General features: G+C 51.7%; 1 protein-coding gene across 1 annotated transcript in view; it reads right to left on the bottom strand.

Moving 5' to 3' along the window:
• The window catches only part of LOC142853975 (cadherin-23-like), a 246,940-nt gene that overhangs the window by 54,310 nt on the left and 168,240 nt on the right, over positions 1–24,390 (bottom strand). Inside the window, exon 14 of the mRNA XM_075979128.1 lies at positions 88–152. Coding sequence (XP_075835243.1) covers positions 88–152 — 65 coding nt within the window. The remainder of the gene's footprint in view (positions 1–87; positions 153–24,390) is intronic.

Here is a 24,390-nt window from a genome sequence, read left to right as displayed (position 1 = left end):
TCTCGGAGCTCCCTGGGCACAGGGCAGTTTGCTGGACTCTATGGGTCATCAGAAGCTTGCTGTCAAGAGGCCGGGGCAGGAACTCACCTGTCAGGGTCATCACTGAAGAAGTAGTTGACTTCCCCAAAGGTGCCCACATCATTGTCGGTTGCCTGCAGTGGTAAAAGGGGAGATGGTGAGTGACATGCCAGGAAAGGGCCCAGGCCACCCGTGTCCCGTCCATGTGCCTCCTGTGGCCCAGGCAAATTGCCCAGAGCCTGTGCTGTTCAGCAAGGGGGTCCCTGGCCACAGGCGACTTGTCAAGGCACATGGGGGAGCACAGTCCTTCTAGAAGGCTTTGGCGGCTGGGGTCATTGGCTTCTGTTTTACCCTGGACACGGCTGCAATCTGAAGATGCCGTCCAGCTTCTCCTTCCCTCTCCCCTCCTCCTCTCTTCTGCCTCGCAGATTCAGCAGGTCCTCCCCATGGGTAGGCACTGTCCTCGACCTGAACTCTGGCCCCTTCCTAGGCGAATGCTTTGGAGCTGGTGAGCTGTGGCCTGCCCCCAGGTACCAGTTGGCTGGGCTGACCTTGGGGCTCACTTACACCGGCTTTATTCTCAGGCTTCTCTCCAAGATGGTATGTGAATAGAGACGGTAGCTAAAAATACGTTTTAATGCCCCTCCGCTCAATATTTTCTGAGGTTCTTTTTTAAAAGCTCCCAGATTCTATGAAATGTATTAAATTCTATGTTCTTTATAATAAACCTGAATTTTCATGAGAAGCTAATGTGTGCTTGGTATATCCAGTTCCGGAAGGCAGATAGATGAATAATATATTTCTATCCCAAATGAATGAAATGAAAAATATGTTTATACCCAGAGAATTAAGACCTTAGTTAACCAGAAAATGTGGCTATTCATAAAGATGCCATTTCTGAGGGCTCTGGGCTGCCTGTTTTCAGGGCACTGCCTCCTGCGCCCAGTTTTCACAGCAATGGTCCTAGAGTCTGTGTGCAGACAGCTGCTACCCCCACCCCCATCCTCCACTGTGATCCCAGCCAGGTTCAGAGCCGGGTTAAGCTCCTCAGTGTATATGCTGTGCCTAGTTAATACAGAAGCAGACACTGACTCCCCAGGGCCTCCCCTGCCCGAGCCACTCCTCATGACCACTGGAGACTTAGTGCCGCCCCCACACAGAGATGTCATTCTTATACCAAACCCAAATGACAGATGGGGAAACTGAGGCACCACAAAAGTCCATCGTTTACTCAGGTATCACAGCTTGAAACAAAGCTCACTTTGTATCCCATGCCCTTGGCTGCTGAGTGGAGTCCTCTAACCCCAGAGGAGCACTGTTCCAGAAGGAAAGGGTGTTCCAGGGATGAGGCGACCGCAGCGCTCCTGGTGAAACCTTTGTTCTTCCCTTCCAGAGGTGGAGAAAGGAGGGGAAAACTTCATGCCCTCCATTCCTAAGTCCCAGGGGCAATGCAGCATCCAGGGTATCACCAGATGCCAGCACCGTTTCTGTATCTGAGGAAAAACTGATACCACGTCATGGAGTCCTTTGGTGGGGGCCGGAGTGGGTAGAGGCACAAGATGGCCCCTGGGGAACCAAACAGCATCCTCCTCTGTTTGAGAAGAGGGTTGGTGATATGGCAGAGTGGGGCCTCCACCTGCTGGGCTCTGGCTGGCTCAGTGCCTGGTACACAGAAAGGGCATGTGTTCCCTGGTGCCAAGAAGGGAATGGGCGCCATCTAGCAAGAAAAGGAATATGGGGCGGGAAACTTGAAGAAAGAGGGAAGGAGGAAGGAAAGATGGTCAATCATGTTTGTCAGCATGACTGGATCTGGGATCAAATAAAAGACAAGCTGCTAGGCACACAGGAGAGGGATTTTCTTGAGCGGGTTATTTGAAGTGGGAAGACACGTGATAGGTGTGGGAGGTACTCCACACAAAAGGAGCTGGAAGAGGAAGAAGCTTCAACTTGGCCTGTTTGCCTTCACTCTTAAAGGGAAGTTCCTCTACTTTAAACACTACTGCTATTGTTGCTGTTGGTGGTGGCTGTGGTTCCTTCACTGATATCAGAACCCAGTCTCTTCGGGCTTCCAAGTAGACTGAAAACCAGCAGCTCTTCAGGAATCCTCTAGACTGTCAGAGCTAGGTGGGACTGCTGAGGCGCCCAGCCTTGTAGAATGAGCAGCCTCTGGGTTCTCGGCTTCACCATGTACAACAGCCGCTGTTGAACTCCCCAGACCTTGTCATGTAATCCAATCTAATAATTTGGCCTTCAGTACATATTCATTCTATTGGTTCTGTTCCCCCGACTAATACAGAAGGATTTAAAAGGCACTTGAAGGGAGGGGAGTCATTCACAGAGGAGAAGGGTAAAGCGACCCAGCAGCCACATACACACACACATATCCCTGCCTTGAAAGAAGGTCTGTGCCCTTCATTGTTTTGGGGCTCCTAAAGACTTGCACATAAACTGTTGAGACGGGAAAAATCGCTGAGCTCCCATAGTCCAGCATCTTCTCTTTGAAGTTTGGGTCTAGAACAGTTGAGGCCCAGGGGAGTCTAGGGTGAGACTCTGGGGATCAGCTGAGATCATCTTAATGTAGACACTGGCCTCTTGCCCTAAGGCATACCCTCCCTTCCCTGTGTGTGCTGGACTCGGCATAGCTTCCAAAGAGCCTGGTTGGTCCCTGGGGTCCTCTCACAGCCTGCTCAGGCCACCAAGGCTGACAAGGGAACATTTGTGGGCCCTTTGGAGTCAGCATCTAATAATTGTGTGAAATATGTAGGCCAGGACCAAGGTATCAGCCAACTTTTATTTCTCGACTATATGAAGCCAAGGTGAGGTCAAGAACTCTGTGCCTTACAAGGTGGGGAGGGGAGGGGTTTCCAGCCTGTCTAGTTTATGCAGCCACCTCCAGTTCAGGCTGGGCCACAGACAACTCCAAGGTCGGCATAGGCTGTGCTGCCTATATATATAGGGTCAAGCTTAGGGTTCTTCTCTGGCCTGTCTTACCCGCTCTTGCTCTCCTTGAACCCAACCTTGGTTAATGCTTTAACCTGCAGCCCCTTTTAGCCTGGGTACCCCTGATGCAGGGCGAGGACAGACTGACAGATGTACTTGGTCCTGGGCCTACATATTTCACACAATTATTAGATGGTGACCCCAGAGGGCCCACAAATGTTCCCTTGTCAGCCTTGGTGGCCTGAGCAGGCTGTGAGAGGACCCCAGGGACCAACCAGGCTCTTTGGAAGCTATGCCGAGTCCAGCACACACAGGGAAGGGAGGGTATGCCTTAGGGCAAGAGGCCAGCGTCTACATTAAGATGATCTCAGCTGATCCCCAGTCTCACCACTAGACTCCCCTGGGCCTCAACTGTTCTAGACCCAAACTCCAGAGAGAAGATGCTGGACTACGGGAGCTCAGCGGTTTTTCCTGTCTCAGCAGTTTATGTGCGAGTCTTTAGGGGCCCCAAAACAATGTCCTCAGGGCTGGACATCCAGCTCTCTACTGCCCATCTGCCACCCAGTACAGCCTCTACCCCGCCTAGCTCTGACTGCTCGAGCACCCAGTAAGTTACCCTCTTCCCCAGACTTGCCCACAGCAGCTCTCTGAAGTTTATGGCCAGAACAAGTGACAGACAGGCCATGGCTCACCTCAGGACGTGACCAAAGGCCTGTAGATAGAAAATATAATCCTCTCCAGATACAAGCACCCTCTTTCCTGCCACAGTTTAGAAACGACTACACAGATGTCCTGCAGGAGACTCCTGTGGCCTCTGGGTCAGGTAGGTGACTTCGGGGATGATGTGAAGGTGGTATAGTTGGCCGCACAGGTGTCTCAGATTGACCTAGCTGCCCAGGCAACCCTGGTCTCCAGGTGAACACCTCAACAAGTCTCCAGTACTTGTGTCAAGGCCACCATCCCATCTTGTCCTCACTGGATGCTGGGTTGACACTCACATATGGACAGAGACATACTAGTACATTTTACCAGCCGTCAAGGTTCTTGAAGGGCTGTAGGGGCAAGACATAAATCCGATGGCCAAAATGACCGCTCTCCACAGGCACTAGAGAGATGGCTCAGCAGTTAAGAGCACTAGCAAGTGCTTCATGGAGCTTGCTGCTGAGCAATCAGCATGGTTTCACTGGCGACTGACTGCCCACTGCTTTGTATACTGACGGAGCAGAAGTCCAATATGCTAGCACTTTGACAAAATGTATGACTTCACTTCATGGTAAAAGACTTTGAGTTCCACGTAAGCAACAGAGGCTCTTCTAGAGGACCTGAGTTTGGATTCCAACACCCACATCAGGCAGCTCACAATGGCCTATAACCCCAGTTCCAGGGAGCCTGATGCCATCTTCTAATATCTGTAGGCACCTGTACACATATAATACACACACACACACACACACACACACACACACACACACACACACACACAAATAAATGATCTTAAAAAAAAATAAGTGTCCTTTTCTGATAAAAACAAAACAAAACAAAAAACCCTCAATGGCTCCTTGTTACTTGATGAGCTAATCCAGACCAATATCCTGATGTCTAGAACAGCCACAGCCCAGCTGGCCTTTGTTCCTGTAGCCACACCTTCCCTGATGCACCCTGAACTCTTCTCATTGTTCATGACTCCGCCCTTTCATTTAAAACTCTGTTCTACCCATCAGGACCCACCCCATATGCCCCTTCCCTTAGAGAACTCTGAACATTTGCTGGTCGTGGCCAAGAGTCCTTGGTCACATCTCTCTTGGAATGAATGGCACAGTCTGGGGACCTGAACATCATTCATGTGTCCCCACTTCCTTCCTGGTGAACAAGCTCGGATCGAGCTTGCTGATACCTGTGGCATCACACATGGACTCAGTCTTTGCCAACGGAGCGAAATCCCATTTCTAGCCAAAGCGTTAGCATGTTGGGCTTCTGTGCCACAAGCAGATGCTCCTGTGGCCAGTGAGGAGCCATGGGGCTTGAGTAGGGGCAACCTGGGGTTCATGAAGCACCTCAGACTCTGGCTACTTCTAAAGACCAACTGGTCACAGCCTGGCGAGGCAGACAGAGCACAGTGGATATGAAGGGCAGATGGAGGATGGCTGGCTTACCTGGAGGCACCTATAGCAACTGCCCTCCCTCCCTCCTACCCTCACTACTCAGTAAATTCTTTCTAGCTTTTCCAAGGTGCCAGATGCTGTACCTGGAACCAAAGTGTTAAGTCCTCTTTGAAAGGTGGCTTATGATAGGAATACGGAGTTAGATGCCTGAGAAAGAACTAGCTAGATAGTGGAACACAGGGTCTGGAGCCATGAGGAGATATGGCAGAGAGTGAGCTCTAGATGGGAAAGAAGCCTGGAGAGGCTGAACTGAGCGACAGAAGGGCCTGTGGTAAGGTGCCTGGTGTCTACAAGACAGCTATTGGCTGTGCGTAGCAGGGCACCCAGACCTGGAGACTCAGAACATCTTTGCCTTCCCACCAGGCTTTCCACAGACTGGAAGGAATTAAGGTGGGTCACTATCTGTCTCCACGGTCAGTACCTGCTTCCAGGGCAAAGCAACTGTCGCTATGGCCCATTCATGTCTCCTTGACCAGCGTCTACCCCCACAGTCAGCACCTCGCGGCCAGCACCTGCCATGGGTTTAGCACCTGCCCTGGGCTTAGCACCTGCTCTGTGGTCAGCACCTGTCCCACATGCCTTCCCTAGGGGGGCAGAGTCGTGGCTGGGGTGCCTAGATGCCTGGTTTCGGAGGCATCTCCTCAACCTTGTCCTGCACAGCTTTTCTGGCAGAGCGCATTCGGCATTTGAGCTGCATGATTGTGCCCACGGTGCTTATTTTCCTGATGGACAATGCCAGCACAAGTGTAATTTTCTGCTGTGGACGAAAAGGAAAAAAAATAAATACACATGGGGAGAAATTTCCAAAGGTTAAGACAAGGTGAGTGGGGGAGTCTGGAGGGGCGGGGGATGGTCCCCAGATTGGTCAGAAATGCCGGTCTCTACTCAGTACTTCAATGGGAGGGGCGGTACACCTTGTGGGTTTTTTTTTTCGTGAGCATTTCACTAAAGGCCACAAATTTTACAAATATTTTCCATGCTTTTATCCCATCTTCCCAATAGCTCTGTGGGACCCCCCATTCTATAGAGAAATAGGGCTCTGTGAGGTCAACTAACTTATCCAAGGTCACACCGCCATGTGCAGGAATATGAACCAGATAGCTGAAGCCTGAGTTTCTAACCATGTGCCTTCCTGGTTCTCCTGAAAATAGAGGGTGGGGGTCTCGGTGCTCCGGGTCTAAAGGAGCCAGGGGGTCCCTACAGGCAGGGCTCTCCTCCCGTCTCAGCAGCTCTGTCCCCGCTCCAGTGTCCCTTCAGCTTTGACTGAGAGGAGCTAGCTAAGCTAGCATGGGTTCGGCTCTTCCAAGATTCATCCCCTCAGGTAGGGCCTTCTACTGCCTACCAAAGAAGGTTCCCAGCTCTGTCCAAGTCTGGGCTTTGTCTGTATGGTTGTCTTCGGCCCACTTGAAGGGAAGGTTGGTGTGGTGTAGTCTCTATCCTGACATTTCTGTTGAGGGTTAGAGCACCCTAGTGAAAACAGGTAACCTCTGACCTACCTAATTCTCCCTATTCAGGCCTCCCTGTGTCTGTGGGTCCAGCATTCATATCAGGCCCAGCATCCTAGAGGGATTCCCAGGTCCTCGAGCTCCCTGAAAATGCCTTCTTACCCACCTAGTCTTCGTGATGAACCTTTTTCACCCCCTTCCTCTAGGCTGCTCTGAGGCAAATGTCCTGCCACTGTCTCCTCACACAGCCCTGCACAGTGTTCCTATACCTCCCTGTGCGCCATTAACTTGGCCTTGTTCATGTTTGTCTGCTATTTCTGAGCCTTAAACCCCACTGACTCCCCCTGCTCACATCACTCTAAATGGGCTTTCTCTGGACCTCCTTCCAAACACAGCCCCACTCTTCCTGGATGCTGGACTTGGCTATCTGACTCTTTTCCTGTTGGGACAGACCTCTCATCTGTAGCCAAGTCAACTAACTCCCCAAACCCTTTAGGGAGACTAAAAGCTGTCCCTCACTATACCCTTTCCCTTTCTGCATCTCCCCAAGTCTTTATATGCACCTATACCCTCTTTCTCTCTCCTCCACCCTGAGTCCCGAATAGACCTACTTCCCAGTAACCTGACTTTCCCTTATATACACTTCCAGAAATTTCCTTTTCTGTCTGGTGCAGGCAGGCAGAGCTCCCAGGTTGCTAACACAGAAACACACAGATCATCCATACCCTCCTCTTCAGCCTCAAGTGCTCCCCGCCAGCCCCTGTGGTCCTCTCCCCACCTCTCCCAGCCACCTGGACATCTCTCCCAGCAGGCCTGTAGGCACATGCGCAGTGGCTCCTCACGCAACACCTGCACTCTGGTCACGCATGCACATCCGGACTCCCTGCACGTGTGTGCCGGGCCTTCCGCTCTGAAGCACGGCAGGCCCAGCTGCCGAGCTACCTCACAGGCAGCACCGGGTCCTGGCAACTTAGCAGGCGTCGAGGGCAGTTCTGCTCCCGTGCACAGAGCTGCAGAGAAGGGCACCAGGCACAATTTGTTCAGGAAACAACAGCAATGTGTGACATGTCATAAGGATTGATGGGGCAGAAATTTACATGGCAGAATGCATTTTTAAACAGCTCCACCGAGCCCCGGTGCTGCGCCGTCATCCTTTTCACATTCATCATCAACCGGGCCCTTGCAGCAGCCCCTCCAACCAAGTGCGAGTGGAGGGGCTCTGCCGAGAAATTGGGAGTGGGGGCTAGAGAGGCTGGCATCGGTGGGAGGAAGCTCCACCGATGGGGCCCGAGAGCATAGAGCTTTCAATGTGCTCAACTCCCTCCCACCAGGGCTGCAGATAACCATTCTAGGTGGGAAGTTATAGCCCGGGACATCTAGGCTCTTCGTGTTTCCAGAGTAATGTAAATACATTGGGAAATTTCTATCTCCATTCAACTGAAGTGGGATTGAAGATGAGGCCACAGTGGCCATGTGGTGAGCAGGGGTCAAGGTTGGCAGGATGTTGCTACTCTGAGTGCCTCCCGGGGGTGGGGGTGGCCATAATCATTGGAGAAGAGCTACTGATCGTGGCTCTGGGGAGTGTTAGGACTCGGAGGGATCAGATGATGGGTGGTCCAGGGAGCAGTGGAACCAGGGGCTGATCACAGGTTACAGGGGAAAAAAATGGCAGGCAGGCTGTGGGCGAAGAGGAAAGAGACATACTCAAGGGAGTCTCTGGTGCTTGGTCTGGGCTGAGTCTGTAGGAAGTCTGGAACAGGGCATGCTGCTGAGGAGGAGGGGTGAGCCAGCAGGAGGAGGAGGGGAGAGGAGGGAGCATGGAGACATCATAGGAAGATAAGAAAAGGGAGGTGAGAAGGAGAAGCCCCCATCATAACATCCACTCTGAGCCCAGGTTTCCTTATCTGTGAACTAGGGACAAGAGCAGTGGGGCTGCTATCGTGGGGCTGCGGTGGATCAATGAAGGCAATTGATGGAGGGTATTTTCTGCTGTATCTGGCACACAGGGACCACTTTCCAAGTAAAGTGGACATTGATGTTTGTTTGTTTGTTTGTTCTGTCTTATTTTACAGTCTGTCTTATGTAATCCAGGCTGGCCCCAAACTTGCTACGCAGCCAAGAGTGACCTTGAACTTCTGATCCTCCGGCCTCAACTCCTTGAGAGTTGGGCTTACAGGCATGTACAGCCACATTTGGCGTATGTAGTGCTGGGGACTGAACCGAGGACTTTGCATACACCAGGCAGCCAAGCTTCATCCCTACCACTTCCCACCCCAGGTCTCAGCATACTTTCTGTATCCTCTACACAGGTGCTCCGGGTGAACATCCTCAGCCCAACCTCCCGGATACCTGGGCTGCATGCACAACAGAAGCTGGGTCAAGGTGAAGGAGACACGGTGCCCACCCTGCTGGATTATCAAGATGTTGGTCCTGCAGGCTAGAAGGGAGGCTAGCAGGATGCTCTCGAGGCACTGGGCTGACTTGTCTATTGTAGATGTGGTGTTGTTCTTGGGTAGCGGTGCTCGTTGCTTTATTTCCCTTTATTTTAAAATCCGGAAATAAAAATTGATGGGGAGCAAATTGCTCTGGCCAGCAGCTCTGAACTTAAAGGAGTTGCCGTGGGGGAAGCAATTATGCTGTGTCAAAGGCTGTCAGGGGGACAGGAGCACAGTATGCCTGCTGCCTGGCGATCCCCAGGGACTCTTGTTTGTGGCGGGGGAGTGGGGGCAGAGGCTCAAAGGCAGAGGAATAACCAAGTATGTGGGCCTGGTGCTGTATGGGACACTTGTCTTTAACAACTTGACATCACCCCCTATAAGGTAAGGGACACTTGTCTTTAACAACTTGACATCACCCCTATAAGGTAAGGGGTCCCAGATGAAAACCTCTGCTGGTGGCGGCTGCCTGCCAGAGCAGCGCTCCATCCCAATCAGTCCTTAAGGGTCCCAGTGCTGCTCTGAGTAGTGCAGACATGTTGACACTCAGGCTCAGCCAACGTGGTTCTCACCTTATAGATGAGGCAAGTGAGGCTCAGAAAGATTAAGCAAGGCACTGAAGTCACACAGTGCTGTTGAGATTCTGCTATAGGGCGGACACCAAAGGTTTGCATAAGGAATTTCATCATTTTTGCACGTGTTTTTTTTTTTAAGAAAGAAAAATAGGTTTGTCGAGTACATTACAAGAGGCAGCAGGCTGGACAATAACAAAGACACAGCCTGCAGCGTCATTTTATTTCTGTATTGTGTGCATGTGTGTGCAAGTATGTGCATGTGTGTGCACGTGTGTGGAGGATGGAGGGCCACCTTGAGTGTTGTCACTCAGGAACGTTTCCCACCCTTGAGACGAGGTTTCTCACGAGGACTTGCCAGATCGGCGAGGCTGGCTGGCTGCCTAGAGAGACACAAGAATCCTCCCTACCTCCCCTGCAGCAGCACTAGGGTCACGTGGCTTTTTCTGTGGGGGTACTAGGGATCCCAGCCCAGGCCCTCACATTTTCAAGGCATTTCCCCAGCCCATCTACTTCTAAAAATACTCTCAGCGATTATAGTTTTAGACAATAGATGGTGGACTGTTTATGTGTTAGGCACACTCAAGTGAGCCTGTTTCTCATTTTCTCCCCATTATCACATCTGTGTTTCAGGTGAGTGACTGAGGCCCGGAGAGACACGTTACGGTCAGTGGACTGCAGGGACAGAGCCAGAATTTGAACTTGAACTATCAGAGGTCTCATCTCACTCAGAGGAGTCACTCCCTGTCCCGTGCCTCAGTTTCCCTCACTGTGTCAGGAAGGGGCTCTTTCTAGTCCTGTCTGGGGTGTCTATTGCTCTGGTCTTGCTGGTCTAGCAGCTCAGCCTTCCCAGCCACAGTTCAACATGAACCTGCCTGATCACCAGAGCCGCAGCTACACAGGACAAGAGAGGACACTGGAAAGAACTAGAGGCAGTCTAGACTCTTCCCATGCAACTGGGGGTATAGTCCTCACACAGGCAAGAGAACAGACCCACCATGGCTGGAGGTTAGAAGTTCAAGGACAGCATGGGCAAAGAGGGGTGGGGTAAGATCCTGCGGGAATGAGTGGTCCTTGAAGGGTGGGGAAGGCATTTCAGGGAGGCTGAGGTAAGCCTAGCTGAAGAGGCCATGGTCCTGGAATAGATAGTGCAAGATGGGGTTGGGGTGAGATGGATGGAGAGGGTAGGGGTGGGGCATGGGGAGAAGCTATGAAAAGCCTGCTTTGGAAGATCTACTAGATCCCGTGGCCAGCCCCAATGTCCTTGGTATAACGTATTATCCAATTGTCCATTTTGCTATCTGTAAGTCACGATTGAGGAGGATGAAATATGTCAATGGGTTGCCCCTCAAGACATGTCCATGTCCTTACCCCAGGGGCACGTGATGTCGGAAAAATGACTTTGGCAGGTGTAACTAAGTTAAGGATGATGTCATAGTGGTTTTTAAATCCAATGACAAGTGTCCTTGTGAGATACACTCGGAAGAGCAAGAAGGACCGATGCAGATAGAGGTGGAGGTTAGGATTGTCTGGGTTCTAGAGATTAGAAGAGACTCCACACAGGAAGCCTCTGGAAGGATTGCCCTGCTACCCATATACTTTGACAGGAGCTAAGGAGGAAGGCTGGCTAGTTCCTGAGACCTGCCTGCTGAAGGCCACAGGTAAGACTGCAATCACTTGGTGGCAGAGCTGGGCTCCAGAGCCACCCAGGTGGAACCAGTGGTCAGACAAGCCTCCCAGAGACCCAGCATCAGACACAGACTCCTTGAGACAAGGCCCAATGCCCAGCATGACTTAGGACTTCTCAGTGAGCCTCCATGACCACAGGCAGAGGGCAACAGCCCTGCACAGGGTCAATCCCAGGACACCCTCGTCTCCATCACATCACTGGTGACATCAGTACCACAGTTTCCAGGAATCTGCTCTTATGCTGAGTGGCAGGGTCAAGGGTACAGAGTCCAAGAACTGCACTAATGGACACTTCCCAGAGGAGGTCCCTGAGGCACCACATCCCATCCCATGTGTCCATAAGACATCTTCTAAGTGTCCAATGGCATCAGAAGCCACAGAGCCACTAAACATGGCTCTGAGCTCATCTCTGAATCCCCGGTACTACTTTATCCGAGGACCTGTCTGCCTCTTTGCCTCTCTGTCTGTGGGCTTTTGTTTAGAGAATGCTAGGATGACAGGAAGTCACCTCTTCAGAAGACGCCCTCACTTTCTGTGGCTCAGCTCTCCTGGTCCCTGAGCTGGGATAGAGCGTGGCTTCCACGCCCTAATTTCCCAGAATGATTATGCTCTTGTTCCTGGGGCACTTGTAGGTGCCGGGAGCCACTTCTCTGGGTCTTCTGACAAGCAAGTCACCTGCCCTCCAGGTTTGTTTCCAGTGTGGCTTCTGGGGGGAGGTTGACCTAGGACAGAGCCCTCAGGGGGGATGGGGGCACGGCAGCACGCTCTCGCTGCTTTCATAGGTCCCACAGCTACAATGTGCCTCAGGGTTCTACAACCAGCAACCAGAAAGAGCAAGAGCTGAGCCCTGATCTGTCTGGCTTTCACATACACGTGGAGAAGAAGAAGAAAAGGGAGAAGGAAGAGGAGGAAGAAGAATCGAGAAAGCCCCTTTCAGTCCCTCTGTAGGACCTTCCTTTATGCACTTAGGTTTGAAGATGATGCGACTGAGTGACTTCTTTTCTTTTTTCTTTCTTTTCAATCACATCTGATCACCAAGCAAAGCAAACGGAACGCAGAAAGCCACTTTCCTGGGGACACGGAGGGGGACTGGCTGGGGAGGGCGAGGCTTCTGTAATCAGAAGGACTTGGACCTCTCTACGGCTGTTATCAAGCTGGGATTATGTGGTAGAGGAGAGGTGTGGGGACAGACACACATCTGAAGCTGAGTTAAGAGGGACTGCATGTACCCAGGAGATGGGATAGAAGAGAAAAGACAGTCCAATCAACCCCCTGGAGTAGCCTCCCCAGCGCTACAGCTTGCTCACCAGGGTCTCCTCCCTGAATCATCCACAGCCCTGCCCCCACCTCTACGGGGCCGTACAGGTGACTGGCAGCTTTTAGACTAGTCAGAAGGTGCAGAAGGGTACCTGGATGGTGGGGGACAGGGACTGCCCTCTCTCCAAGGTGATTTGCCGCATGGATGATGTGCCCCTGTGCCTGCTGTCATTGGCGGGTGCTGATTGGGCCAACACATGTTGTCGCTAATGAACATATCGATTGTACATTCTCTCGTTGGCTAGCTAAATGGCAAGCCTCACATCTGACGGATTAAATACCCACCCGATTGCCTGCCTGACATCTCCATCACTCCACCCGTCAGGCCCTAATGAATTTCACAGTCCCACATGACGCGAGAAATTAAGGTCAAGGTTCATGGCTGGGATTGTATATCTCCCCTGAGATATCTGAGCTTAGCAGGGTCTGTAGCCCCAGTCCTTAACTCTCCTGGGCTTTTAACCCAGGTTACACGGGGGGGGGGGGGGGGGGGGGAATGATGTCTTGTTGTGCCTGTTAGGGATCAAGAATTAGTCCTGTCCTAGGCTCAGAACCTTTGAGCTTCCCCACTCCCAATCCCCTTTCCCAGTCAGCTCCCAGAGGGCCTATGAGCTTGGAGAAGGACACTGTTTTAACCCTGGCCTCAGAGACAGAGGGCTCAGTGAATTCTCATTTTGCAGATACCGAGAGAAGGAGACTGAGGCTTACTGAGCAAAATGTCCCTGATCATTCAACCGTCGAAGGCCCCGATCTCCCTATTCTAGGTTTTAAGGACTTATTGCACACAGTGGGAGCCCATGGGGGACTTCTGTCCAGTCTGGGTTCTCTGCTGGTAGGAAGGAAGGTGACTGAGAGGTAAAGGCACCGACTCTGAGTTCTGCTGGGAAGCCGGGAAACAGAGATCCACTTTGGGTCTGTTCTACAAGGTGACAGTCATCTCATGGTCCCATGAGAGGGGTGTGTGTATACATGTTCATGTGTACATGTATGCATATGGAGGCCAGAGGTCAACCTCAGCTGTCATTCTTGGAGGGGGGGGACTCAAAAACCTTGTTTATTGAGACAGTCTTTCACTGGCCTGGGATTGTGAAGTAGGCTAGACTGGCTGGCCAGTGTGGTTCAGATCTGCCAATCTCTGCTGACCCTAGGCTAGGTTTATAACCATGGGCCACTACACGTGGCTTGTTTACCCCTCCCCCACAGTTCTGGGGTCCTTATACTCCCAGAGGAAGCATAATTGAGCCATTTCCGCAGCCTAGCCCTAGGTTTTGCCAGGTTCACAGGGAGGGTCCAGGCGCCTCCAAGAGTCTGTGAGGCTCATTTAAGGGAAGGGTATCCATACCCTAGAAACATAAGCTCAGACTGCCAGCCACAGCGGGGTGGCCATCTGGCACTAGCTTCTCCCTCTATAAAACAAGGAGTCTCATAGGCCGTCACAGGTGGGGACATGACAGGTTGATGTACACAAAAGGTCCATCACATGACACCGGCGACTTCATGTTTAAGCCAAGCTCCTCCTCTGTTCCAGGCACTGTGTTGAGCTCCCAGCTCACATTACATCATTGTATTCTTACAGCAAATCTATAAGAAAGAAGCATCACTGGGCAGCGGTGGCACATATCTTTAATCCCAATGCTTGGGAGGCAGAGGTAGGCGGATCTCTGAGTTTGAGGCCAGCCTGGTTCATAATGTGTTTCAGGATATACAGTGAAGCCCTGTCTTGAGAAACCAAAGGGAAAAAAAGGCGTTGAAAGTATTCTCTCCCCCCCCCCCCCCACTCTCCAGGAAAGGAAATTGAAGTGCAGAGGTGATTTGACAGAGACTAGACATCCAAGCCCTCCCCACCTGCTTATCAAATTAATAGAAACCATGCCTGCCTGCCTCTCTCTCTCTTGTATTTCTAGGAATTCTGAACAGAGAAGGGGAGGGGGGCTCAAGAGATGGCTCAGCAGAGGACCAGTCTCAGTGCTCATGTCTGGTGGCACAAAATTGCCAGTATATGTCTCCAAAGAGTCTGACACCCTCTTCTGGTCTCCGCAGGCATCAACCCCTACACAGGTGCATTGTGGGGGAGGAGAAGTGCTTTCTTCACTTCCTTCTATAATTTAAAATATAGTTGTGATAGCTGGGGTCCTAGCAAGTATTTTGGATGGTGTGGTCGTTGGGGTTCTAGCAAGAATTTTGGATCATGAAGGTGAGGGTTGTATACCACACATGATGCAGAGGAGTACTTAAGGGAGCCACCTGAGGCTCTGCCCCTTTTATATGGGAGATGAACACAGCAGCCTGGTATAAACAATTGTTGGGGCTTCCTGCTGGCGGCTAGACTAGTTTTTTTTTTTTTTTTTTTTTTTTTTTGGTAAAAGGCCAATGCCATTCCAAGTCACAGCTCCGAAGCAGCAGGCTTAGGATAAAGTTTTGTCCGAAGACTGGATGGAAATCTGTCACCAACACCGCCATCAGATGGCAGAGCAGGGGCGGTGCACTTGGGTCAATCCTCAGTGGCTGTTCATGAAGTCAGTCTAGTGTAGGTGTGCCCAGCTGGTGGCCCACAGGTTGCACATGGCCTGGGGTATCTACGAATGTGGCTCTTTAAAATGTGATGAGATTGTGTGTGTGTGTGTGTGTGTGTGTGTGTGACTTTTCTCTCTGCAATTTGATTGTGTGTTTTTTAGGCATGAATTTCATAGATAAAATGTCATGTCACAATCTCATGTAACAAATACATGCATGCTTCTGTAACTCGTGGGCTGAAAATTGGGCACTCCTAGATTTAATGCCTGCCCCCCTTAATTCTTCCTCATTCAAATGAGCCCAGAGAAGTGAAAAGGGTAGACACTAGATTCTAGTGGGTCTCGAGTACATTCCCCCCCCCCCCCAAAAAAAACTATGTGTAGTAGCATAAAATAGAAAATGCTATTAGAACATGTAGTCACATCCTAGGGTCATGAGGGTAAACAAGATCATGTGGCATATGCTTTAAGCCCAGCCGTTGGAGGCAGAGCTCAGAGAGCAGACTGTGAATTCAAGTCTGTTTGGTCCACATAGTGAGTTACAGGCCAACCAGGGCTATATAGGGAGATTTATCTCAAAAATAATTAAATAAATAAACATATAAATAAAAATAATAAAGAATAAAATAAAACAAAGCAATAAAATTTTAAAAGCACAAGGTAAGCCAGCATCTATAGGACTGTGAGCCACCCTAGAGATGAGTTGGCAGGATGCATGTCTCCTACCCCTCCCACAGCTGCCCTGAGCCCACAGACCCAGGTCCACTTCTCACATCTGTACGCCCCTCTCCTGCACTTCATCTACCCCAGACATCCTTCTAGCTGCTGTATAGACAGACTCAGCTGGGGCCCTGGTGGCTCTCCTTGCCCAGTACTCTAGTCACCCCAGCCCAGGCTGGGGACCTTCCGCAGTACCTAGCCCAGGCGGCCTTGGCACCGGCCTTTGGTCTGCAGTATTTATGAACTCGCTCCAGCCCTGGCCACTTTTACATCAATTCTCTCTCCTGTTGCCCAGGGGGGTCCATTTTCCTTGCTCCAGTGTCCTTAGCGCAATTGCCTGAGCAGGAGCAATCAGTGGTCAGCTTATGGAAGGGTGACTTTTGAGCTGAAGCTCTAGGTGTGGGAGGAGACTGTCTGGGGGCAGGTGATCACAAGTCAGCATGCGAGGCTTAGAGAGCATACAGCCTAGTCCTTCCATTTTCCAGAAGAGGACACCAAGGTCCCTGGTGAGGGACTGCTCCTGGTCATCCATGGGTAGGCCTACTTTTGCAGGACTTGGGCAACTACACTGGCCCTGGTTAGGAAGGAGAGGAGTAGGTCTGTGTTTACAGGAGAAGAGGAAGGGAGAAGGGAGGCCAGAGAAGTTTCTGGCTCCTGGGCTGAGTTGGGGTATTAAGGGGTGGGGCCATAAAACTGGAGCTACACTCTTGGCTTGGCTTCTCTGGAGCTGGCTGCCCTAATGGGCTACCTGCTTCCCTGGACCTGTGTCTTCTGCACAATAGTTACAGAAGAGATGAGGTGCCCGAGAGTCACTGAACTCCGGGGATTCAATCACTGGGCCAGAGATGCTACTGGGTATCTCTCAGCTTTAACATTAGGGCAGAGGTCAATGGCCATCAGCACATCCCCAAACTGAGACTGGTGGGTTCTGGGGACACCTGTGACAGAAGCTGTGCAGCCCTGCAGAGCCCGACAGTTATAGGTCTCTTTTACTTGGTAAAAATCAATGCGCCAAGAAGCTGCTGATTCTCTGAAAACCATCAGAGCTTACACAAGCCAGGATGGTGCACTTCAAGGGCAGAGGTGTGTGTGGGAGGGGTGGGGGGGCTGCCTTAATACCCAACTCAGCCCAGGAGCCAGAAACTTCTCTGGCCTCCCTTCTCCCTTCCTCTTCTCCTGCAAACACAGCCCTACTCCATCCAGAACTCTCCAGAGCACCTGTCCTACCTTGCACTCCATCCTATTTTAGTTTTAGGGTGGATATTTAGATTAAGGAGACAAACACAGGCCAGAAGCACTGAGGCCTGACAGCCAGAGGAACTCCGACCTGTCAATCACTGTCAGCAGCTCAACCTCCGCGGCTCAGCTCCCCCAACCACACTTATTCCAACAGGAAGACTAGACATGAACCCAGAGCCCACCGAGGGTCCTGAGAGGCAGCCTTAGGCATCCCCCAAATGGAGGGACATTGTGTCGACAAAGGCTTCCAGGCCAGCTTGGGAGCAGGGGCCGGTGACCTGCTATTTCCTATTTTTCTCCTTCCCTCCTCCTCTCTCTCCCCCTCCCCCTCCCCAGGCTGCAGATAAAGAATTCAATTTTCTTTTAAACGGTGGGGAAATTGGAAGAGATTTTGTTCTGTTTAAGCACAGCTGGAGTCTCAGGTCTCTAGGGCTTTGAGAACAAGGAGGTCAATTAAGATGCCAGTGGTAAGGGGTGGCAGGAGGTGGGGGAGGGGGAGAATGAATCAGGATGGGCCTGTGGGAAGGCCCACCGAGGGAAGGGGGGAGATTCTAGGCTAACATAGCAGGGCTGTCTTCCCAAAGTTGCCCCACCCCCCCGTCTTCTGGGAGATTCAGTAAACTGTCCAGATGGGGCCTACCCATTGGGTTAAGTAAGCATCTCCCCAGCTAATAATTCATGTTGTGATTTCTACTGGCAGCTTTATGCAATGGTAGAATCAAGTCAAACCAGAGTTATCAGAAACAGGGAGAGGAGCTGTCTTCAAAAGCCCGGGACAGCTGGTGGACACCTTGGACGGACACTAGGGCCTCTCTAGGATCACCCCCTCATACTGCTAAGGTAGGAACTCTGGTCTGCCATCGCACAGAGGAGGAATCCAGAACCAAGGCAGTCAGAAGTCTGCCCTAGGAGCCTGCTGGGAGAAGGTAAGTAAGATTACCACCCTGTCTGTGGGCACCATGGGACACTTTGTCCAGGCGAGCCCTTTGAAGGTTCCTGCCAGCTGAAGGAGGGGGACTGTGAGGTGAGTAAAACTGGTTGGCCTGGAAAGGATGGTGGAACCCAGACCCCAGGAGAGCTGGGGTACGGGGATTATGTAGAGAGAAGGCCCTTACCTCTGACCCTCCTCCCCATCCAGGCTGCAGAATGGGTACCCTCACCTCTCATTCTGCTCTCCAGTAGCTGGTACCCCACCTTCTGCCCTGCCTCCTGACACCTCTGTCCCCTACCTTGGTTTCTGTCCTTCACCTTGCCTCTCTGAAGCCCTGCCTAACCTGGGAGGCAGCCTCAGAAGATGCCCAGGTCACCCTGTCCTTAGGCTGAACAGGAAGCCAAGTCCTAGAGAAGGGACAAGGGCAGCCTAGGATCACATAGAATGTCAATGTCTGACTTATGGGGTATCCAACATGGATAAGAATTCAAACTTTCAAACTAAAAAAGAAAAAAAAAGCCATTGGCTCATTGACTGACTGAGTGATCTAGGTACACTATTTACCTTTACCTTTTCTGTGCCTCAGTTTCCCCATGGGGCCTTTGATCACCCTCTGTCCTGCCACGTGCCTCCAGCAAGTTACCCTAGGTCCCCCAGACACTCACACAGGACTCAAACCCACTGTGTGCCGTGGCCTCAGTTGAAGACACCTGCCAAGGAGCAGGTGCGAGTCTGGGGAAGAGGGAGGATGGATGGAAGGAGAGATGGGTGTGTGCTGGGTACCCGGGAGAGGGGGCTTCTTGTTGGAGATGGGCACAGTGGGCTGGATAAACAGAGGAAGGCACAGCAGGCACTAGAAAAAGAAAGGAGGAGTTGAAGGGAGGACAAGGACCTGGAATGCAGGCAGGCAGGTGTGAGGGATGCAATCAGAGCCTGGTTGCAGAGGTACTGAGTGCCAACCCAGGCCCAGAGTGCTTAAACTCAGCTGCCAGTGAGTGTCCAGGGCAGTGGTTCTCAACCTTCCTAATGCTGCATTTTTTTTACTACAATTCCTCATGTTGTGGTGACCCCCTAACTTTAAAATTATTTTCGTTGCTACTTCATAACTATAATGTTGCTACTGTTATGAATTGTAACGTAAATATCTGCTACTTCCGAAGGTCTTAGGCGACCCCTGGGAAGGGTCATTCAGATGCAAAGGGATCGTGACTCACAGGTTGAAAACCACTGGTCTAGAGCCAGTGGAGATGTCCTGCTTCTCCGGGTCCATTGTGGAGGTGAACCCTACCGGTGGATCACCAGCCTCCAAGAGATTTCCGCATCTCTGACCCCAGAATCCATGAGCGTGATGATGTGGCACCGGCCGAGTTTGAGTGATTTCTAATGTGGCAATCAGCACAGAAGAAAGCTCTGTGTGAACAGAGGGCGTAGCCCGTGCGCAGCGCAGGCACCAAGTGAGTGTCTAAGGACCGGCTGGCAGATGCAGGAGTGGGTGAAAGCTGTGGAGAGCCCCTGAGTTTCTTTAAGTGGGGAATCAGAAAACTCCCGCAGCCAGGGCAAGCTCCCGTGATGAGCAGGGCCCACGCAACAGGAGCCAAAAGGCCCTGCTCAAACAGCAGGAAGAATGTTAGGTTAAGGCATCACAGGGACCTTTGAAGTTCAGGTTCCCGAGCAACTGCACAGGCTCTACACCCTGCAGCCCCTGCTCTGCTTCTTCCAGGGGTCCTGTTCTGTCCCATTGGCTGACTCCACTATCCTCCTCTATGTTTGGTGACTTTGAGGCTGGATCCTGCAGTTGACATAGGCAGGAGCTCAGTCTCTGTGCTAAGGGAGGAGAGCTGGAGCCCAGGAAGTCAGAGTGGGAGGCAGGGCAGGTGGAGGTCCAGAGACTGCTGCTGGGGCACATGAGGTTGACAATCACAGCTGTCACTCACCAGGGCCTTTAAGGCACGCTGTGCTCAAGCTGACCAATCTCTTATTTAAAAATTACTTCTTTCTATGTATGTCTATGCCTCGCATGCATGTCTGATGTCCATGCCACAAGAGGGCATCAGATCCCCTGGAACTGGAGTTACAGATAGTTGTGAGCTGTCATATGGGTACTGGGAGGCAAACCCAGGTCCTTTGGAAGAGCAGGCAGTGCTCTTAACCACTGAGCCATCTCTCCAGTTCTGTCCTATTAGTCCATCACCTCCACAGCACATTCTGGAATCTAGAGGACCAGGGCACAGCTAGGTACCTGCATGGGGTCAAGTTCAGCCATCAGCAAAGTGAGAACAGGAACCTAGATCTCTGGTTCCTGTTCTTGGCCAGCATCCTCCTACAGCAGCTGAGATAGTAGGAGGTCCTCACTGAGGCTGTGGAGCAATGTGCCCTCCTCCTGGGATAGAGGGATGGGAAGGACCTGGGATAGTTTTAGGGAGCACCCTCTGAGGCAAAAAGCAAGGGGTGGCTTTCTCAGATCCCCTGTCTGGGTTCTTAAGTCCACTTGCTTGGGTTTAATGGGGGCGGCTGAGGTAGGAGCAGGCAGCCCCCGAACCTGCAGGCTAAGGTGCCTGGCAGTCACAGAGCTGGGAGCCAGGCCTTGCCGCTGATAGCAGAGGCCCATTGTATCAGAGCTTAACTCGATGGAACTGAAGTTGGTTCCATGAAGGCCAGCCTGGGGCAATGACATCACTTCCCCTTTCCCTTGGGCATCAGTGGTTTCTGTTAGCTGCAGGGAAGAGGCAGAGAAGAGACAAAGAGCAAAGGGGCTCTGTGTTGACTGGCGGGATGGAAAGGCCAGCTTGATGGGGGAGAATCTGGTTAGTTCTGGCCTTAGGATGTCTAGAACATGGGTCTTTCCCCAAAGCTTCCAGATAGAGGCTGGAGAGAGGAACAGGGTAGGTGAGAGGGTCCAGAGCAGGTGGTGGGGTCGGCTTTGGAAGGATGAGAGACACCATGTAGCTAGGAATGAGCGAAATGGAAGAAAATCCTCCTCGTATGTCACTGGGGCCCAGAGGCTCAGAGACTATCCAGGTTCTCCATCGCTGGGACAGTATCAGGACTCCAAAAGAGGCACCTGTTGGGGCTGGTCAAGACCACTGGGAACACTGGGATGACTAGGGGGCTCTCCTGAATGAGCTGAGGGTTCACATGGACCTCTTCATTCATCCTTACAACCACCCTCTCCAGCAGGATGATAGCAAAGCATCCCCAGGACACAGAGAAGTTTCCTTCCTCAGAGAAGAAAACTGAGGTCTCATGGCTTACGACTACCAAGCTCACCATGGTAGATGTAGGCTTGCCCTCAGCTCTCAGGGTGGCAGACAGGCCAACCATAATATAAGACACCATTTGTACAACCTGTATCAGTCATACCCATTTCACCACCCCAGGCTCCCTGGCAGCCAAGGAGGCACCACTTTCTCACTGTGTAGGAAATGCAGCCAAACCCCAGAGAAAGACGGCTTGCCCCAGGAAAACAGGATTCTAGGTCCTCCTGGGTGACTTACAACCCAGACAGAGACCATAGAGGCCTCATCTGAATATATGGAAGATGGAGTGGGATGGGAGCCTGCCTTTGCTTCCTTGAGGCCAGTCTGTCTGTAGCTGGGAGGTGGTACTCTACCCTGGACAGGACAATAGTGACCTTCCCAGTCAGGGCCTTCGTGTGCTCGCTGCTGGCCTTCACTTGGTCTGCTCTGTCTCCTGCTGCCTCCAACCCATATGGTAGTCAGAAGAACCTGCACTATCCCAGGGGTGGCTTGCCTCCCAGATACTGTTCATCCTCAGCTCACGTCCCCTCCCCCACTGGAGAGCACAACACACGGACAGCTTGACTCCGAGCTGCTACAACTAGGCTGGGACTTGGCATTGTTTCCCAAATGCCTCCCACAAAACAGGCGAGGGCCTGGAAGTGGCTTGCTATGAAGTGGCCACACTACCTGAACATCAGTCCAACGGGCATATTGGAGTGGATGTCAGTTTGCAACGAAGAGAGACATTTGAGGGCTCTGGCCTCAAGGAAGCGGAACCTCGGCTTCCTGCACACCATACCCCTCCCCATACGCCAGTGACAGGCCCTTTATACATGCTCTTCCCAGTCTCTTAGATGTCCTCCCCTCCCCCTGTTCATCTGCTGGTGTCTACTATAGTGCCTCTTTCTTACAGATGTATTCTGTGACCCTCATCTGGATCAGGTAGCCTGTAGCCATTTCTAATGGCTATCCTGCCTTCATCACAGAGAGCAATATGGGATATAAAGACTCGTTTCTCAGTGCCAGGTTCTTCAGGGCAATGTGAGCTCTCTGAGGACTACACCCCCCCCCCCCCACACACACACACTGTCTTCAGGGGCAGATAGCAAGCAGTCAACAAAGATCTGCGGGACAAATAAATGGTTACATTCACCTTGAACATCTCCTATCATCCCATGGTACCCCCAAACCCTACCAGGCCCTGCCACACCCTATCCTAGGACTCTTTTCTGATACAGACATTTCTGGACCACACTGAGATTCCTGTTTCCCTGGGCACAATCCCACACCTCCCTGACTCTCTCTGCTGTAGCCCCAGTGGTAGAAATTCTCCTGGTGGTGCCTGAGGTTTTTCAGGGTCCAAGTGGGGTGACCCAGCAGCCTGTTCTCTGGGATCTACAGAGTCCTCTCTGGCTCTTCACTGTCCTCAGCCCTGGATGCTGCTGAAGGGACTCAGGGGTCTAACACAGTCCCTCTGTGGCTAGCCTTTACTCAATATCTGAAGTTGCCTAGGAGCTTTGGGGCCCTGAACAAGCCACTTAATCCCTATCCCTCAGCACCACTTCCTTATCTGGAGAATGGCAATTACCGGAGATACCTAACAGGTAGGAAATGATGGTCACATGATCCGTGGGTTACAGTGGGACAGTAAGAGACAGTAAGGACATAGGTCTTGGTCCTCAAGGGCCATCCCAGCCACCCCCATCACTCCCTGTCCCCAGCACAAGTGCTCTGGCTGCAACCCCAGCCACACTCAACCCATTTTTTCTCCTTCTCAGGTGATGTGTTGAACAAGGAAGCGCTCTTGAGGGATAGCCCAAGCAAGCAACCAGAGCTGGGATCAAGGTCAAAGTTTGACCTCTAGGTCCTTACCACCCCAACTCCCTGCCGTGGAAAATTACTGGGCTTTGTAAACTTCTAAACCTGTGCTATAAATCCCAGCCAGCAGAGACACGAGAGGTCGGGCTCCACTGGTCCATCTGTAATGCCCAGACTGGTCATGACAGCCAGCTTCCCCTGGCCACTGTCATGCAATCACTCCCCCAACCACAAAAACAGAGCTGTGGCCGGGTGGGGGGCTGGGCGAGCCCCTTGCCGCAGGCTCCACTCAGCCTGCGGTGCAAATTAAAACATCTTCCTTTCTCTTTATAATTTTTTTCCTGACACAACTGCCCATGAAACATTTTAATAACACCGTGGAAAAGGTCAGAGAGAAGGAATTTCACAGTCTCTGAGCAGGCAGCTGTAACTGTGGCCCCTTCTGAGGGAGACAGGGGAAAGACAAGACCTGGATCTAAAAGGAAGGGTGATCAAGATGGCCAGATGGCTAGAGTCTGATGGGTGGAGATGGGAGGCCAGAGAGGGCACAGTGTGGGTTATGGTCAGGAAACCTGCTGCCTGCCGGGAGCTAGGCAGCACCTTGGGGTGAGCGGCCCTCCAGCAGGCAGGGAGGAGAATGAGCAGAACTAGAGATGGGGATAGAAAGGTCTATGGCAGGCCTAGTAAGGCTCTGGATGCATCCAACTTGAAGGGCTCAATTCATGTTCACCCGAGGCTGGCCATACTCCTCAGCTCGCGCCTCAATCTCAGCCCTGCTCCACAGGTGTTCCAACTCTCCCACCAGCTACAGCAGTGGTTCTCAACCTGTGGGTCTAACAACCCTTTCATAGGAGTTGTATATCAGATAGCCTGCAGATTAGATATTTACATTATGGTTCATAACAACAGCAAAATCACAGTTATGAACTAGCAATAAAATAGTTTTTTTTAAAGCAAAGATGTTTAGTTTGCACGTAAAATAATACTTGTAGTGATCAAACCATGGTTGTGGTGGGGGGTCACTACAACAGAAAGAACTGTATTAAAGGGTGACAGCATTAGGAAGGTTAAGAAGCAATGATCTACAGGAATGTCAAATGCAAATAAAATTCTCCTCCCAGCAAGGACTCCAGGAATGAGTGCCCTGATAGCACCAGGCCTGGACTACACACTAGAACTCTTTGTCACATGGTCCTTGACCTGTATGGATATGATCACTATTACCTGCCTGGTTTCTTTATCTTAGATTGTTTGGCACCCTTCCCCCTGACAGTCCATGGTGTGTGAGAGACACACATTCCCTTTGAGTCCTGGAGCCTTTCATACATCTTGTAGGGTAGGGCCTTGGAGGC

The sequence above is a fragment of the Microtus pennsylvanicus genome, chromosome 7 (genome assembly GCF_037038515.1).
Source record: "Microtus pennsylvanicus isolate mMicPen1 chromosome 7, mMicPen1.hap1, whole genome shotgun sequence".
Classification (NCBI taxonomy): domain Eukaryota; kingdom Metazoa; phylum Chordata; class Mammalia; order Rodentia; family Cricetidae; genus Microtus; species Microtus pennsylvanicus.
Note: the sequence above shows the minus strand (reverse complement) of the source record. Positions and strands in the feature narration are given on the sequence as shown.